We start from the raw sequence: 19,480 nt of genomic DNA, 5'->3' as shown, positions 1-19,480 counted from the left end.
TGCCAGAATGTACCTGCTGCTATGGGATAGCTGAGACCCTCAGACACTCAAAGCACAGTATTCCTGGTCTCATCAATTCTGAGAACAAGCTAATCTTTAAATGCAGGAGTAGTTCAGGACTTTTGAAGATGTGTGAACTGGTAATACTGGGAGATAAATAGTGCCAAATTCTAGGAAAACTCATAGATGCAGAGAAATCACACCTGACACGCTAAAGTATCAGGGGTACCCGAGTTATTTTATTTCATAGCAACATACCCAAGTACTAGCAATCCATTAAAATTACAAGCTGTATAAGAGATTTGAAAGATAAACATATCCTCAGAATATATGACTAAATACTCCCTTCTACACAGTGAGTCTAAATATGCTATTGAGATAGAGGAAGTCTCACCCACACTTTTAGGAGAGGCTAGAAATCTGTAGACAAAGCATATTTATGGAAATTTATTATTTTTAAAAAACTTAATGTCAATGAGGAATGTTTATAACATCAAGCCTGTACATTCAAAATGCCAAACGATATTTTAAAGGAAACTGATGCTTGGAGGGAGAAAAAAATTCCACAGAGCCAGACAACGGGCTGATTTCCAGAGTAGATACATAAAATATGAAGATGCTCCTGGGGAAAAGAAAAGCAACAGCAGAAAGGAAGCAAATTTACAACAGCAGTTCAAGTTGGACAGAAAATGACATAAAATATCATGACATAAAAATGATATATTAAATAAGCAATAGGTTTAGAGTTGTTAAGATGATTATATATAAAATACATATATATATCTTATATATATGGAATTAATATATCTATTAATTACATATATATATTTGTGACTGAAATGAACTGCTCATGATTAAAAGACATTGAAAAATGTGAATGAGTGTTTGCAGAGGCAGGAAGGAGATGGGCAAAATGGGTGCAGGTGTCAAGATGTATAAACTTCCAATTATAAAATAACTAAGTCATGCAGAATGTAATGTACAGTATGACGACTATAGTTAATAATACTGTATTGCATATTTGAAAGTTGGTAAGAGAGTAGATCTTAAAAATTCTCAGAAGAAAAAAAAATTTGTTAACTATGTGTGGTGATAGATGTTAACCAGACTTAACTGTGGTGATCATTTCTCAGTATCTACAAATATCAAATCATTATGTGGTACACCTGAGCTAATATAATATTATATGTAAATTATATCTCAGTTTAAAAAAGAAGTCAATGCACTAATTAGAAAGAACCTGTAGGGGTGCATAGGGAGTTGAGATAGTGCAATCTACAAGTAGGTACTGGAATTAGATTCGAGCAGTGGTAGTCCAAGCTTAAAATCTCTAAGTCCATTTTGGAAAAGAAGCAAAGTTTACCCTGTAAGTGTCAAGAGATCAGAAATAGGATTCATGAATGATCATGTGACTAGAGCTACTCATGAGCTTCTAAGTTTGAACTTGGGCTGGTATAACTCTTCCTATAGTTTATGGCATAACAGGCAATGTGTCACTTTCCTATGATTCTATGAGGAAATAGGTTGGTTATAGAAAAAAAAAAATGGGAATGGGCGGGTGGTATCAGGGATAGCACTTTCCATATGGGAGAAAAGCCTTCAACCTCCCAATGCTAAGACTTGGGTGGGAGCAGGCTAATACAAAAATGCACCTCTAATCAGAAAATTTTTATATTGTGTGTATGCTAGAACAGTGTGCTAGAGACCCTCTGCTGGTCCCTTAATCAATTAGTAACTAAATTATGAATAGGTCATGAGGTTTTCAGAGAGGTCAGAGTCCAAAAGGAGAGAGATATTCTTTGGAAACCTCAAAAAAGTGGCTATTTGTCAACTGATAAGGAAGTATTTCAATATTGTAACAACTGCCCTATCCTTTTCAGCAGTGTATCACAACTGGATGTTGCAATGGGTAGGGAGTGACTTATTCTGGAAAACCATCCCAACCACATGGCAAAGAACAGTATACATGAGTTTAAAATACCTACAAAATGTGAACTGAAAAACTAACACTAAAAAGGAAAAAAAGAAATTTAAAAATTACAAAGGACAGTCAGTAAATAAATTAAAAAAAAAAAGAAATCACACCCAAGAAAAGAGAATAATGTAGCAAATTTAAGAGATATTTAAATGTTTAGAATCACTGAAAAGATAAAGGAGGGAAAGTTCTGCTTTGCAACAAGCACAGGAAGATATTAAGCAAACAAACAAAAAACGAGATCAATATGAACAAAGACATATTGATTGGAAAATTGCAGCAATGACAACATCAGCTGTTGAAAGAATAGGCTAAATAAAGCCAAAGAAAGGAGAGGACTAGGGATTTAAAAGGTAGAGTTTTTAAAATCAAGTGTTTGAAACAGACTATTAACTATAGAGAGCAAAGTGATGGTTACCAGAGGGGAGGTAGATGGGTGGAGGGATGGGTGAAATAGGTGACACAGCACAAGGAAGGCACTTGTGAAGAGCAAGGGGTGCTCTATGGAAGTGTGGAATCACTATACTGTACACCTGAAATGAATATTACACTGTATGTTAACTAAATGGAATTCAAATAAAAGCTTAAAAAACAAAACAAAACAAAATAAAATGTTTGCATAGATAGAAAATGTGAACTAAGGATGTGGATAGATTGAAGAACTCCAGGGTATGCCTAAAAGAAGGTGCAGACAGATAAAATAGTTAGGATGGGGGTAGGGAGAAATATCTGGAAATAGGACTGCTGAAAAATCTTTAGAATTGATGGAAGATATGTCTTCAGATGGAAAAAAAAAATACATCAACAATAACATAAAATAAATGGGAGGTCAGGGGGTGCAAATCTGTCTCTAGATATATCAACTAACATTGTAGATAAATGATGAAGATGAAAATCTATCTACATAAAGAAATATCTGTCTACACAAAGAAATAAATGTAAAAACTATCAAATTGACAGCAATCACTGTCACAGTAAAATAAGGAAGTAGTATCATCAAAGCTGAGGTAAAATAACAGTCAATCTTGAAATTAAGATCCAATTAAACTCTTATTTATAAGTGAGGTAGAAACATTTATCTTAAATTATCGAAAAATATTTAAAATTGTGAATTTACCATAATAGATTCCTATACAAATATTTATTGAAGGATTTATCTAAGGAAAACAGGAAATGAACCTAGATTGAAAGTGTAGGCTACAAATAGCAATGGCAAACAAATGAGTCAATATATTTTGGTAAAATTCTAAAAAATATTTCCTACTAACAAATAATGATTACAATAACTTTGGGTTTTTAAAAACTATCAAAAATAAGTGAGATGGGAAAGGGAATTCTGATGGACACAGTGTGCCTGTTTTTTCTTTAGGAATAATGGTAACTGTAGACTATATAGGAAAGTATTTGAAGATAAATCTGTTTTTAAAATAAGGATTGTCTTAGTCAGTTTGAGCTGCTCTAACATAATACCATGGATTGCATGACTTATAAACAACAGAAATTTATTCCTCACAGTTCTGGAGGCCAGAAGTCTGACATCAAGATGCCAGTATGATCAAGTTCTAATGAGAGACATCCTCTGGGTTGCAGATGGCCAAGTCCTCATTGTGTCCTCACATGGTAGAAAGAGAGCTAGATAGCTCTCTCTCCTCCTCCTCCTCTTCTTCTTCTTTTTCTTCTTCTTTTTTTAAGATCTGTTTATTTATTTGAGAGAGAGAGAGCATGCACGAGTCGGGGGATAGGCAGAGGGAGAGAGAGAATCCTTCAGACTCCCCACTCCCACACAGGTCTCCATCGCACGACCCAGGAGATCATGACCTGAGCCAAAACCAAGAGTCAGATGCTTAACCAACTGAGCCACCCAGCTGCCCCTCTCTCTGTCCTCTTCTTAAAAAGATGCTAAATCCTATTCATGAGAGCATCACACTCATGACCTCATTACCTCTCAAATGCCCATATCCAACATCATTACATTTGGATTAGGATTTCAATATACAAATTTTAGGGTTAACAAATATTCAAGCCATTGCAAAGACCCTTCAAGAAATAAAATTTAAAACTTCCAAACGGAGAAAGAGCAGAAAGAGTGGACCTGATATTAGAAAACAACTCAGTATAAACTCTGCCTTAGGTAGATGGGAAATTGAGAATGCAGAATTCTTTTAATAAAGATCAAATCAACCAATCTGTCTGGAGACTAAAACATTTTAGAAAAATACTGTTTCAGAATGAGAAAAGCATCTCACTCACCCAACAGTTCACTTATTTTTAACTAACATTTATTGGAACACCTGCTCTGTGACAAGCTCTGTGCTTGATGATAGGGTTACAGCCTCATAAATACATGTCTCTAATCTTGAGTTTATTTTAGAATTCAAACAGGTAAACAGATGATGTCAATATAATGTGGTATCCGCAGAGATGGACGCATTCACCGATGGCATTGTGCCCAATGTAAGGCAATTAGGAAAAACTCCTGGAGATGAATAGCATCTAAGCTGTTTTGAAAGATAATGAGAAATTTTCCAGGTTGTGAAAGCAGAAAGGGCATCAGTAAGAAGAGAGAAGAGCGTAAGAGTGAGGACAGAGGCAAGAAACAGCAGAGTGGGTGCAGGGAACTATGAGCTTTCCAGCACTGCATGAGCATATCGTGCAAAGCAGTGGGGAAATTAGGTGGGGATGCAATACAAGGTGAACAGCAAGGTAAACACTTTGCCCACTGTACAAAGATGAACATTTTATTCTTAGATATACAGTATGTAATATTTACCCAAAATGGACCATCAGTTTTAAAACAGAAAGCTTGAGGAACTCTGAAGTTTCTATACAGCTAAAAAATGAGCACACAGATAATTATTATGAAAAATGTGATTAAAGATTATCCCCATCACATCTATAAGTTGCATTCTTTTAATTAAAATTCTTATAACAGGATGTCTCTACTATATCAAAAACCATTATTTTAGGAGACAATATATACTGGCAATTACATATAATTTAGGATTTCACTTTTGGGGAAAGAATTGTACCCATACCTGCAATATATTATTTGTGGATATATATTTGTAAATACTGCTTCAAACCCTCCTATCTTAATATTTAGAAATAAAATGTAAAATTTAGGTAATAAACCGAAGAGATATCATGTTCATTTCAGTTGCAATAATGGGGGCTGAATTTATCCTCCCACCTAAGGCAACCAAAACCTGAAGAAAACACATGAAACTGGTTTTCAAGGCAGACATCAAGTGATGAAGGATGGTGCTCCTCACAAAATAGGAACCAAATGAGGTGAGCCTTATAACTGCCTCAGTTTATGGCTGTGAGAGAATTTGTGGCTGTAGTGCAAGAAGAGGTCATCCAGGCATATCATAGCAGATTCCTTGAGTAGAGGAACAGGAAGTGAGAGCCTGGAGGAGACCAGAGCTGCTAGAGTTTGCAAGACTGAGACTAGAACAGAGAGCTTCACAGAAAGAACTACTGAGATCTTCAGAGGGTCACCCATTCCATATATATTTTAGTATGAGTTTATCCATTTCTGCAAAAAACAAAAATCACTGATATTTTAATAGGAATTGCATTTAATCTGTAGATTGCTTTGGATAGTAATGACATTAAAATGTCATTAAGACTTTCGATCCATGAACATGGGAAGTGTTTCCATTTTTTTATGCCTTTAATTTCTTTTAGCAGTGTTGTTTAGTTTTTATTGTACAGGTCTTTCACCTCCTTTGTTGGTTTAATTCCTAAGTATTTTGTTCTTCTTGGGGCTATTGTAAATATTGTTTTTGTCATTTTCTTCTCAGATTGTTCATTGTCCATGTATAGAAATGCAACAGATTTTTGTGAGCTGTGAACTTTTTAGCCTGCCACTTTGATGAATTTATTGTACTAACGTTTTTTGTGAAATCTTTAGTATTTCCTACATGTAAGATCATATCATCTGCAAACAGAATTCTTCTTTCTCCTTTACAATTTAAGTTATTTTCTTTTCTTGCCTAATTGTTCTGGCTAATACTTCTAGTCCTATGTTGAACAGAAATGGTGAAGGAGAGCACACTTGTCTTGTTCCTTAACTCAGAAGAAATGCTTTTAGCTTTTCATCATTGAGTATGATATCCTCCATGGACTTTTCATGTATGGTTTTATTATGTTGAGGTACTTTCCTTCTATTCCTGGCTTGTTGAGTGTTTTTATCACGAAAGGGCACTGAATTTTGTCAAATGCTTTTTCTGAATTAATTGAGATAATTGTGTGGGTTTTATCTTTATTCTGTTTATATGGTGTATCATATTGATTTATTTTCATAAATTAAACCATTCTTGCATTCCAAGAATAAACCCCACTTGGCTGGGGTGTATATTCTTTTCACTACCTCTCTGAATTCTGTTTGCAATGATTTTGTTGATGATCTTTGCCTCAATATCTTTAAAAGCTTTTGGTCTGTATCTGGCTTTGTTATCAGGGTAATGCTGGCATCATGGCATGAATTAGAAAATATTCCCTCCTCTTTAATTTTTCATAAATTTTGGGAAAGATTGGTATTAAATCTTCTTTCAGTGTTTGGTGGAATTCTTCAGTGCAGCCATCAGGTCCAAAGCCTTTCATTTTGAGAGATATTGATATTTGATTACTGATTAAGTTTCCTTAGTAGTTACAAGCTTATTTAGATTTTCCGTTTTTTCATGAGTTATTCTAGTAGGTTTTGCAATTTTAGGAATTTGTCCACCTCATCTGGGTTATCTAATTTGTTGGCATGCAATTGTCCATAGAACTCTTGTTATTCTTTTTATTTGTATAGAACTGGTAGTGATGTCCCCACTTTCATTTCTGATTTTAGTAATTTGAGTTTTTCCTCTTTTTTTTTCTTATTCAACCTAGCTAAACATTTGTCAATTTTTTCAAAGAACCAATTTGGGGTTTATTGATTTTATTTATTGTTTTTCTATTTTCTATTTCATTTATTTATTCTCTAATCTTTATTATTCCATTCTTTCTATTTACTTTGGGTTTTGTGGATGATAACAATAGAATTAGCTCTGTGTGAGTCCTCCAATCCTTTTGAGTACTTTTTTCTTTGATCTTGTGTAGTTTCTCATACACATGAGATTTTTTTTTTTTTTTGGGGAGGAGAAATTCAGCTTTTACACATGAGATTTTTTAAAAAATGATTGAAATACCTGAAATGGAAACTAAAGTGTTTGAGAAAAAATACTGAAGACTAAGGAATTTAAAACAATAACAATAGAAATAACCCAAAATGAAACATAAAGAAGAATTGAAAATAAACAGAGCATCAGTGAATTCTAGGACAATTTCAAACAATCTGGGGATTATTTGTGTCCTCAAAGGAGGGCTAGGAGGAAGAAAAAAATATTTGAAGAAATTATGATCAAAACTTTTAAAAATTAAATGCAAACTACAAATCCACAAGTTCAGGAATTTCAATTAGCCTGAAACTCAAGAAACATTAAGAATATCATGCTTAAGTACAACATAAGCAAATGACTTAAAAGTTCTGTTGAAAAAAAAATGCTAATAACTGGAGAAAAAAAAAGACACATATTACATGCAGAGGAACAAAGAAAAAGGAAAACAGCAAATTTCTCTTAAAAACAATGCAAGTGAATAGGGAATATCTTTTAAAAATTAAAAGGAAAAAAATCTGTCAAGTTAGAATTATACACCTAGCAAAAATATTTCTAAAAAGTGAAAATGATATAAACACTTTTTTCCTGACATAAATAACTGAAAGCATTCATCAGCAGAAAATTTAAGTGGAAGAAAAAAAAAAATACCAGATGGAAAATCAATAAGGCTGCAGAAGATACACTATATAGAACAATATCCATTAAAATTGACCTAATTGACATTTATAGAACATTTTATCACAATAAGATGCACATTCTTTTCACAAATACACATTATATTTATGAAGATATACCACGATCTAAGACATAGAATGTCTCAACAAATTAAAAAGAATTCAAATTATAAAAAGTATCTTCACTGACCAATGGAATTACATTAGAAATCACAGAAAAAAATCTGGAAAATTCTAAGATATAAATATAACTGAAATAAAACAATTATGATTAACCAATATGTTAAAGGGAGTTAGAAAATATTTGAACTGAATAAAGATGGAGAAAACATTAAAATTTACAGGATCCTACTAAAGCTGTACATAAGGGAGAAATAATAGCCAAAAAAACCTATATGAGGAAAGAATCAAAGTCTCAATATATTCAGTTTCTACCTTAAACTGGTAAAATCTAAACTAAATAAAGCAAGAAAATTAAGATTACATCAAATCAATAGAAATAGAAAAATGATAGAGAAAAATCAATGAACCCAAAATCCAGTTCTTTGAGATCATCAAAATTAATCAAACTCTGGTCAGATTGATCAGAATATAAGACAAAAGACACAAACTACCAATATCAGAAGCCAAAGTGGGCCATCACTACTGATTCTAGACATTAAAAGGAGAATAAAGAAATACTACAAACAACTCTAAATCCATATATTCAATAACTTAGATGAAATGGAACAATTTCTTGAAGGACATAAATTCAGAATAACTCACAGGTTGGATTGGAGATACTGAGTATCCCTGTGTCTATTAAGGAAAGTGAATTTGTCATTAAAAACTTCCCTACATAGAAAAGTCCAGGTCCAAGTGGCTTCATTGGTGAAGTCTACTAAATATTCAATGAAGAAATAATACCAATTCTACACTACCTGCTAGAAACAACATGAAAGAATATGAAAGTAAAATAAATATAATGAATGAAAGAAACCACACAGAGAGTATAAATGATTCCATTTATATAAAACTCTAGGAAAATTAAAACTAATCTGTAGTAACAGAACACAAAAGAGTGGTTCCCTGGAGACTGGGGTGAGGAAGGGACAGAGGGTAGGGATCACCAAGAAATCATGAAAACCTTTTTGAAAGGTAAATCTCTTCATTGTCTTAATCATGTTGATGTTTTCATGTGTGTAGATGCACTTCAAAACTTATCAAAACATATCCTTTAGATACATGGAATTTTCTGTATGTCAGATTTACATGAATAAACCTGTTTTTAGGGTTGCCTGGCTGGCTCAGTCAGTTAGGTGTCTGCCTTAGGCTCAGGTCATGATCCCAGGCTCCTGGGATCAACCTCTTGTCAGCCTTCCAGCTCAGTGGGGAGTCTGTTACTGCCTCTTTCTCTGCCCCTCCCCCAACTTGTGCTCTCTCCCTCTGCCAAATAAATATAATAAAATCTTTTTTAAGAATTTTAAAAAATAAACCTGTTTTTAAAAAAGAAAGAAAAAGAGGGGTGCCTCGATGGCTCAGTGTGTTAAACATCCAAATCTTGATCTTGGCTCAGGTCTTGATCTCAGAAATAAAAAGAAAACAAGCCTGGGGATTATAAAAGGCAAATTAAGGAAATTCCAAACAACATACCGTGATAGCAATATTATCCATTCCTAGAGTCATAATACATAGTAAAATTAAATCCATATTGTATGATATATTTGATTACTGAGTTATATACAATAAAATATATTTTGTCTATATATTTTGTCTTTCATGTATACCTATTCCTGATAAATTAAATACCCTGAATAATTTGGAATTGGGAAGAAGTCAAAACTATCTTTATATATAATGAAAGTAATCCATAATTGTATTAAAATGTATTTTATAATCCAATTATTCCTAAAACATGAATAAATAATTTTTTAAAACTTAAAAACACATTAATCACATACCTTGCAAAGATGACAAAATGATTTTTTAAAAATTCTTAAATCAATTAAGAAGATTAAATAATACAATAGAAAATGTCTAAGAGTTGAAAATCTTCAAAGAAAACTTTAGCTGGTACAAAGTCATTAGAGACTTCTAAGCAAAAAAGAAGAAAGAAAGAAAGAAAGAAGGAAAGAAAGAAAGAAAGAAAGAAAGAAAGAAAGAAAGAAAGAAAGAAAGAAAGAAAATCAGAAGCTGATTTACATATACACAGTCTTATATGTGCTTTAATTAGATTATTTTCACTGTGGGGATTAAAACTTCAATAAAATGAGGGTCTGGAATTTTGCCATTATTTTCTTCAAGCATGCTGTTCAGAGTTAAGACACAATATTAGTCATAGTGGGAGGCTGTTTATTTGCCCACTGTGCAATCAGCAGGCCTTCTTAAGTAGGGTCAGCTAATACCCTGAAAGAATTAGAATATGAACACAATTACACAACTGACTTAATTTGGGTTGGGACATTCTGAGCCATACTCTTTAGAAAGCTCACATATGTAAGGAAACAAATTGCAATCTTAAAAAATTTCAATTAAAAATAGTTAAAGCCAGGTTGTCGTGCTGACCTTTTATCCTCTTGGTTTTATTAAAATTATTTAATTGGATATTAATTTTTAAAGTTCATCATTTCTTTTCAATACATTGTGCTTGAGTAAATATGAAGATGGGTTAAGACTCAGTTTCTGTTCTCAAATAAGTTAAAATTAGTGAGCATCAATACACACAGTAAGAAAACCGCAAAAGCAAAAGTGAAAGGGCTTGAAAAAAGTTAAAAACTAAGTGCTTTATCTGCACAGAAGAGGAGAAAGATGATTTCTAATTTTGCCAATCCGTGATGGCTGCAAGGAAAAGCAGATCTTAAGATATTCATAGAATGGCAGGGGTAAGGCCAAAGCAACCATAAGCAGAGAAAAGAGGATGGGGAATGGCACAGAGGTAGAAAAGTGGGAGAATGTCCATCGTGTGTTAGTGTTTGGAAGGAGTCGGAGTGGGCTATGGCCCTGCCAGCTAGTTCCATGCCTTCCCTCTCCTTCTTTTCCTTCCTCCCTTCCCTCTTTCTTTTGTAAAGCAGGAACATCCTGCTAGTGGAATAGTGTGTTGAGAAGATGACTAACAGTACTGCATAGAAAGAAGATTGGGAATAGACGGAAGAAAGCAAGGAAGTTGGAATGCTTTCTCAAGGGTTCCACCTGGAGTTATCAAAAGGCCCAAACTAGAAAATGACAGGGAAGAAAAGGAAGGTTGAGCCAGGCTAGAGAAGCAATTTGAACGTAAAATCAAAAGAACAAAGAGACAAACCAGATGCTGGGCAGGGGAAAGTCAACCATGACTGAACTTTGGAGTCCGAGAGGGTCAGCGTGGATGGTAATAAGATTCTTCAAAATGAACCACACGGGAAATACGTACATTGGAGAGAAAAAATATGATCCCTATTTTAGACATATTTAACCTGGAGCAATAGACCACCTCCGAGTGGATTTGTCCACTTGAACCTGAGCTCAATTACATGAAAAGGACCACAGATGCTAATTTAGTCCACTTTAATCAGGAATGACTGTTTTAGATGATCAAAAAGGAGACAAATGGGTGAGAGGAGAGGTGAGTGAGACCACTGCAGAATGACTTCATGCAGGGGGCAGAAGAAAGAAAGCAAGGCAGGGGCAGGCCAGAGAGAAGAGAGACCTCAGGGAAAGGGCAAGAGAGGTGAGATTCAGCTGGAGTGACCCATGCTCCCTGGGAGGCAGCTAAACCCTCTGGAAAGACAGGAGGAGGACTGAGAGCTGAAGAAGAGGCAGCTGCATCTGCTTTTCCAGTCCCAAGTCAAAGTACACGAGGACCTTATGCTTCTGTAGCTTCCCAGGATCTGACACCTTCCATCAGCAAAGCTGATATGTATAAAGAGCACATGGTGTTTTTCTTTTACTCTAACTCCAGCTAGTTTCCTCATGACCTCATTCTTTGTTGGTGGTGCAAACCAGTCCTTAATTTCTCCTAGACTTTGACCCAAGGTGTAGCAAACATGGGGCTAATTCATTCATTATAATAGTATGTAGAAAGGGCCTTGTTGGCAGTGTGTGCAGTACAGCCTTCACCTTTGACCTTGACCTTACCTGCTTAAACTCTCACTGTGTTTCTGACTCATACCTGGGACCAAAGCAAGCAAAACAGCTCATTGTTCCTGCTTCCTCTCCTTTTGCCTCTGGATCTATGAGGTTTTACAAGCTGGAGACTTTCACACTAATTTATAACTAACCTCGAGCGTAGAAAGGGCGCAGTGATTTTTTTTTTTTTTAAGAACTACAACTGGAGTAATATATGTAATTCTGATATTCATCCTATGGCAAAAAAATAAATATAAAGTATTTGGACCACAGCATTTGTTTTGACACCAGCAAAAACAAAAAACAGACAAACAAAAAAACCCATGCAAAATAGAAGTAAATGTTCACTTTAAACATGTAGCATATGTGAATTCAGCCCTACAAATTAGCAGAGGTGTAGTCCCAGAATTTAGAATTAGTTAGCCTGAACCTATACTTCTTATGACAATATATGCGCATCTTCTTTGTTGAGGGTAAAAGTGGTAGTAATATTTTTTTTTAAAGATTTTGTTTATTTATTTGACAGACAAAGATCACAAGTAGGCAGAGAGGCAGGCAGAGAGAGAGAGGAGGAAGCAGGCTCCCCGCCGAGCAGAAAGCCTGATGTGGGGCTCGATCCCAGGACCCTGAGATCATGACCTGAGCCGAAGGCAGAGGCTTTAACCCACTGAGCCACCCAGGTGCCCCAGTAGTAATATTTCTATTCAGTTTTTCACATTACACAAAACATATCAAATTATATAGCTCATATCAAAGATTTATTTTTAATCTGTCTTAAATACACTTTTTAGCCATTTCATCTCATACCAAGTAGTATAATCAGTTTATAGATTATTTAATCCCTTGAATTAAATAAACTGTGACCTGGAAATGTCAAAGAAATATTAAAGTCAATGAAAATATTTTTAAATACTCACCTTTGATAAAGGCAACATTAGCTTGCACATCTAGAGGCATTAGCAATAATGCTACCAGTTTCAACGTACACATCTGATTATGTTTTTAGGGAACAATGAAATACAAATTCATGAGTTTATAAACTTACATCTTTTTAAGGTAGCATCTACTTCTCTAATAATGTTACCAAATCAACTTTAGAGGGAACCATTTCTTCTCCAAAACTAAACAAATTAAAAATTGGGTGATCCTAAAAAAAAAAAAAAAAAATAGATTTCACTGCTGGCGATGATTCTTAAACCACAAAAAATCTTAATAAATTTTTAAATGTACAGATTAGGTTTTTTTTTAAGATTTTATTTATTTGCCAGAGAGAGAGAGTACGCACAAGCAGACAGAGAGAGAAGCAGGCTCCCTGCGGAGCAAGGAGCCCGATGCAGGACTCGACCCCAGGACCCTGGGATCATGACCCGAGCTGAAGGCAGCGGCTTAACCAACTGAGCCACCCAGGCATCCCAGATTAGGTTTATTTTAAAAAGAGAACCAATGGCATTCCCCAAGACAAATGTGGTACTTATTAATGGTCCTCATTAAGCAGAACTTTGGGGCTGAGATTTTTTATTTAAAGATACGCAACAGACATTTATATAATGCCCTAGTGTGTGCCAAGAGTTACCCTGCGTTCTGGAGTATGTCCAACAGGCCATCTTCCTTACTCTTGCAGTCTCACTCTGGTTCTGACCCAGAGGGTTTTTATGGCCAAGCAACCCCACCAGGGTTCCAGTTCAACTCAATTAAATTATACACATTTGTTAAACACACACTGTACCAGGCCCTGAGAGAATGCAGATAAGCCAGATAAACCAGGCAAGGCCTTCAGAAATTTGCCACTGAATTTTATTTACACTTTTCTCTTTCAGACAGGGTGGCATCATTTCCTGGACATCACAATAAGTATTACCACCGCAACTGAAGATCAGAAATTTGGCTTTTGTAGTCTTCGACAATAAAATTGTCTTACAGATCAGCTCTGCACCCTCTTTATAAAAAGTCTTTCATTACCATTGACAGTTCCCCTTTAAAAATATCCCTCACTGGGACACCTAGGTGCCTTGGTCAGTTAAGTGTCTGCTTTGGGCTCTGATCATGATCTCAGGATCCTGGAATGGAGTCCCATATGAACTCCCTCCTTGGCCAGGAATCTGCTTCTCCCTCTCTCTCTGCCCTTCCTCCCTGCTCATGCTCTCTCTCTCTCTCTCAAATAAATAAATAAAGTCTTTAAAAATAAAAAATAAATAAATAAAAATGTCCCTCACTAGTTGCTGGACAGAGGGCAGGTGGGTGAAAGGGATAACTGGGTGATGGGTACTAAGGCAGGCACTTGATGTAATGAGCACTGGGTGTTATATGCAACTGATAAATCACTAAATTCTACCTCTGAAACTAATTTTTTAAAAAATGTCCCTCACTATCATTGAGAGTTCTCCTTTCATAATGTCCCTCACTGCCATGGAGAGCTCTCCAAATCAGGCATTCCCCATTTTCTCAGACCACCATCCATTTCTTGCTATTATGATTCTTAATCCAACATATAGTCCATGCAGACAAGAGTCGAATTATTCCTCATAAATCATTATTTTAATATAGAAAAACATCCGTGTTTTCCCTTATACTTCAAATCCCTTAATTAAGTTTAAATCCCTGAATCCGTCCCTCTCATTCTGCTGCATATTCATTTTAGATGCTTTAAGGGCCAGTCCATTCAGACACAGACACTCTAAGCCAGCCATCTGGTTGGCTTTCTGTGCCATTTACAGGCCCATAGCTTGCACTGACCAATTTGCTAACTTGTGCCTTCTGAATTGGGGATTGGCTGGTAGAGGAGTGAGAACAGACCTCCTCTGTTTGGAAGTGATCTTCCTCTCCTCTTCCCTATAGAGCCCTCATTGTAGGACTCTCATGATGTCTCTCATCTAATTCCATGCGAACATGGAATGCGGCCTCTTGCATTATTTCCAACAAGTACCCCTGACCAATGTGGAATCACCATATACCTCCTAGTTACTTCGGTGTGAATCTTAGGGGATATTTTTTCTTCCTAGACCACATATCCCCGGAGAGAAGGTACCATGTTTCACAATTCCTTGTCCTCTCAGACCTACATAGTGAGTTGTGCATGAGAAGTACTCACTGAACTCTTGAGAAATTGACATAAAGAAAAAGCTTTGCTCTAAGGAAGCTTCTGTCACAGGAAGTAACCTTTTAAATTTGTTAATTGACCTTAGTTGTTGGGGTCAATAGAAGTCATCTGGGAAATCACAAAACTCATTGTGAGCCCTGAGTTGTTTTGTCCTCCACTGGCTCTCTTACCTTTGCCTTCCTCTGTGGAGCTATGAGGACTGGACATGGTGCCATAGGCACCTTCCCACTCTCTCATGGGGAATTTCTTTCCTGATCCCTGAAGGTGGAGGAACATATTATCTACCAACCACTATGGCATGTTTTCATTTAATCCGCTCTCCCTCTTGAACCTCTGATGACCAAGAACCCACTTAATTTAATCCTCAGTAAGATATTTATTCTTCTACTTTATGTTGCTTTTATAACATTGATCACAATTAGTCCTGTTTTCAAATTTTCGTATGGACTGATACGTTGTTCTTTTTTGAGAAGTCTACAAAATATTTAGATGTGCATTTCAGTCAGTAAGGATAGATTACTGATCATTATGAAATAGATTTCATTCTGTTTTGGAAAGAGGGTTAATGATATTTCATCATCATTAAGAATCTGGAAGGTTGCATAATCCTTGCTAGTTTAACAGATTATCTATTTGTTTAAGCTTGGTTTGAAGGTGCTATTGGAAGTGAAACAAAACTTTGCTTAGTATAAACACCAAATTGTGTCTCCACTTCAAACTGCCCATTACAGTTCCAAAGAGTTTGGTGTTTACAAATGTAAGCTTCAACATTTCTAATAACTGCTAATATTTAAAAGGCATACTTTCTTTTCTTTCTTTTAAGTTAGCCATGATAACACAAAGGATTATATTCAGTACTTCCAAGAAAATCAAAGTTTTGACTTAAAGTGTCACTATAAACCTTTCTAATAGCATCTAACTTATGAAGGTGTATTTGCCATGCCTATCAGTTTTCAAATTGATTAAGTTAGACTGGTTTATAATTTTTAATTATCATTAGATATTTGATACTGAAAGTTATAATTTGTGACAGTTGTTACGACAGTTATTGCTCCTGAACATAGAATTTTTAAAAGATAACTTCTACTAGGAAAATGAATTAAATCAAAGTGTTAAATACTTAACTGTAACAAAATTCCCTCACCCATTTTGGACACAGTAGAGGTTTTTTTTGTTTGTTTGTTTGTTTGTTTGTTTGTTTTTAATCTGATGAAGTCATGGAAGTTTAGAGCTGGAGGGGAAAATAAAGCAGAAAAGGGAGGACAGATGTTGGATCTGGGGCAATTTTAATTAGGTGGTTCTTCATTTAAAGAAGAAAAACACTGAATGTCAAAATAGAAAAATGACATGTCCAATGTTACAGAAAATTTGTGCCAGAATGAACCCTAAAACAGAAATTCCATCCTTCCTGAGACAGGAAAATAGACCAAATGATAGTAAGTGAATCTAATGTAAGGACTGACAACTCAATTCACTGGCATGACATTGCTTGGTGATTCAAAGTCATACTGACATGTGAATTTGGTCAGAGCTGGATGTAGATGACTCTGCTTTCTCAGTTGTAAGTTCTCAGTTTTTGTACTTTGCCATCTCAGCAAAACAGATTAGAAAGAGAAGGAGAACCAGGCTTTAATCTAATTCAGAAGGAATGGAAACCAAGCTGGGTCACTAAACTATGAGCTCATTTAATCAACAAGTGGAAATGGTCAGTATTAGCCGCCATGCTAGGCGAGAGCCAGACATGGTATTTGTCCTCATTAGGACCAATAATTTGAGGGAATAAAAGAGGTATGCTAGAGATTGCTATTTTCAAAGCTCTGAAGACCCTTTCTCTCCTTTCCATGTCTAGGACCATGTTAGAGTTGGTTGCATTTATTGGTACAGTAAAATGATGTAGAAAAGCTTACTGTAAATATCCCCAGACTATTCCAAATGACAATTACACTGAAGCCTTGATAGACTTTGTTACCTAGGTCCCAGGCAGGTGACACCTTATCTTTTGATGATGACTTAGCCTGATATCTATGATTGAATTTCCAGAAAAATTTTGAAGGGAGACTTGATTTATAATAAACTTCACATTTTATTATATTATGTACAGCAAAATCTAATGAGTTGATGCTCAATAGTTTCTAGCGAAGCCTAGATTTTGTGTAACTATTTGCCTTTACACTTGTATTTTCATTAATTGACATATACAGTTTTATTGATGCAATAAACTCAACTCAAATATTTTCTGGAAGAAATAAACATGTTGGAAATAACATTATCATCTCAAAAAGAGATGGGAACTGCTTGCAAGGAAAGAGTTAGAATCTTACCAGCAAGCACCTTGTCTCTCTAATGTGACAACCATCACTGGCCCAGGCCATGTACTATGATTTATGGTATCTGGTTTGGTCAGTTCCCCACCCCCCGCCCATGAGAGTTAACAATCTCATCTCTTTGAGGACATAAACTCTTTAAAGTCAAAGATTTTCCCCAAAACTCCTTGAGAGTTGTCAGCCATCAAAGTTCATTAATTATAACCATCATTGACTAAGGGTTTTTTTTTATATATTCAAAAATTCCATTGCAACCCTGTTATAATCTCTTATTTAATTAGTCATTCACTCATTACATAAGCATTTTTGAGTGTCTGCTATGTACAAGGCAAGAATCACTTGAAATACTAAGGAGTCAATAGTATATTAAAAAAAAAAAAAGCTCTGCCCTTGTGGAACTTACATTCTATCAGGAAGATATATAAGTAAACATAATTTTTAAAAAGCAAAATATATAGGTATGTTAAATGAATAAAAATTTCAAGAAAGATAAAGTAACAAAATAGGGAGGGCAAGAAAATGGAGGCTATGATTTTAAACCAGTTGGCCCAAGAAGCTGACACAAGAAAATGACATTTAGGTACACAACCTAAAGGTGGTGAGGGAGAAAACCACATAAAAATCTCAGGAGAAGAGCTTTCCCACAGTAGAAACAGCAAGTGCAAAGATCCTGAGGTAGGAACAACACAGGTGTTCCAGGGAGTGGACAGGAGACTAGTATGTGAACAAAGGAGTGGTAAAGTTAGAAAAGTAATAGGGGTCTGATCCTATAGGGCCTTGTAAGACTTGGACCCAGAAGAATGAAAATCTTTGGTAAATGTTAAAATGACCTGATTTATAAGATCTTGTTAAAATCACTTATATATGTAATATAGTATCTAAAATTTAAGTTAATAAATTGAATGGATTATCTGCCAGATAGCTGGAAGCCTGCTTAGGAGGGAAAACAGAACTGGGAACTAGAGAATCAGGACTATGGGGATGTGTGTAGGAAAGGAGTTACATTAGTAACATGAACCATATATTTATATAGTTTTAACTTTTTTTTTTTAAGATTTTATTTATTTATTTATTTGACAGAGAGAGAGAGAGATCACAAGTAGGTAGAGAGGCAGGCAGCGAGAGGGGGAAGCCGGCTCCCCTCTGAGCAGAGAGCCTGACAGGGGGCTGATCCTAGCACGGAAATCATGACCTGAGCCAAAGGCAGAGACCCAATCCACTGAGCCTCCCAGGCGTCCCTAGGTTTAACGTTTTAAAACCATTTTACTTCCGATGTCATCTGATAGAAGTTCTTTAGTTGTTGGATGGGGCCCATAGAAGCTAGGGAATAGCCATTAAGCACTGAGTTCAAATCTCTCTCTCTCTGTGTGTGTGTGTGTGTGTGTGTGTGTGTGTGTGTGTGTGTGTCATTATTGGGGCCAGGAAGATGTGACCCTAACGGGACATCCTTTGAGTTACGCCTTTTTCGTCAGGCAGCTGCGCCCCAGGATGTACCTGGGTGGGCTATGAAGGAGGGGAGGGGCGGGAAGAGTGGGAGGTTCACGGAGGGAAACCAAAAGTGCCACTGGGCACCTGAGGCAGAGAAACCAGGGGCTCTGGGAAGGGGGAGGGTGGAGGTAGGCATGAGGAAGGAATGGGAGCATGAATCTCCCAGAGAAGACAGAGGAGCTGCGAGTAGGCCGGCCCCACTCCCGCCCTGGCAGAGCCTGCGGCAGGAGAGCAGCCCCAGGACCAGGGTAGGCCAGGGCGGGACGGGCAGGCAGAGGTCTCTTACTCTTTAGATTTATCCGATCCGTGCGCCGAGTTGATACGATGCACCTCTTTCTTTTTGGTTTGTTTGGAGGCCATGGTAGAGGCAGACTCAGACCCGGGAAACAAGTGGCGACGGAGCTCTGAGCGAGGAGTGGCACCGGGGCCGCTCCGCGTCCGTGGTTGCCAAGGAGACGCCGGCTTCGCAGCTGCAGCAGAAGGGCGGGTCCCCCTCGGCTCTAGCGCAGCGGCTCTGGGGGCGGCGACCGGGGACGCTGGCGCGGCGAGCTCAGGTCTTCACCTCCAGGTGGCCTAGGGGTGGGGTGACTGGGGAGAAATCTGGGGGGCCTTGGCATGGATTTGACGTTAGGGGTGATGGGCAGCTCTCATAAACCGCAGCTCTATCAGGTCCGCTCTACCTGGCTTTGCTC

General features: G+C 36.5%; 1 protein-coding gene across 1 annotated transcript in view; it reads right to left on the bottom strand.

Moving 5' to 3' along the window:
- Positions 1-19,206, bottom strand: part of ADGB (androglobin) — a 174,864-nt gene extending 155,658 nt beyond the window's left edge. Inside the window, exon 1 of the mRNA XM_032873132.1 lies at positions 19,075-19,206. Coding sequence (XP_032729023.1) covers positions 19,075-19,148 — 74 coding nt within the window. The 5' untranslated portion in view covers positions 19,149-19,206. The remainder of the gene's footprint in view (positions 1-19,074) is intronic.
- Between the last annotated feature and the right edge of the window lie 274 nt (positions 19,207-19,480).

This window comes from Lontra canadensis, unplaced genomic scaffold (assembly GCF_010015895.1).
Source record: "Lontra canadensis isolate GAN:19392208 unplaced genomic scaffold, GSC_riverotter_1.0 scaffold47, whole genome shotgun sequence".
NCBI lineage: Eukaryota > Metazoa > Chordata > Mammalia > Carnivora > Mustelidae > Lontra > Lontra canadensis.
This window is presented reverse-complemented; position numbering and strand designations above follow the sequence as displayed.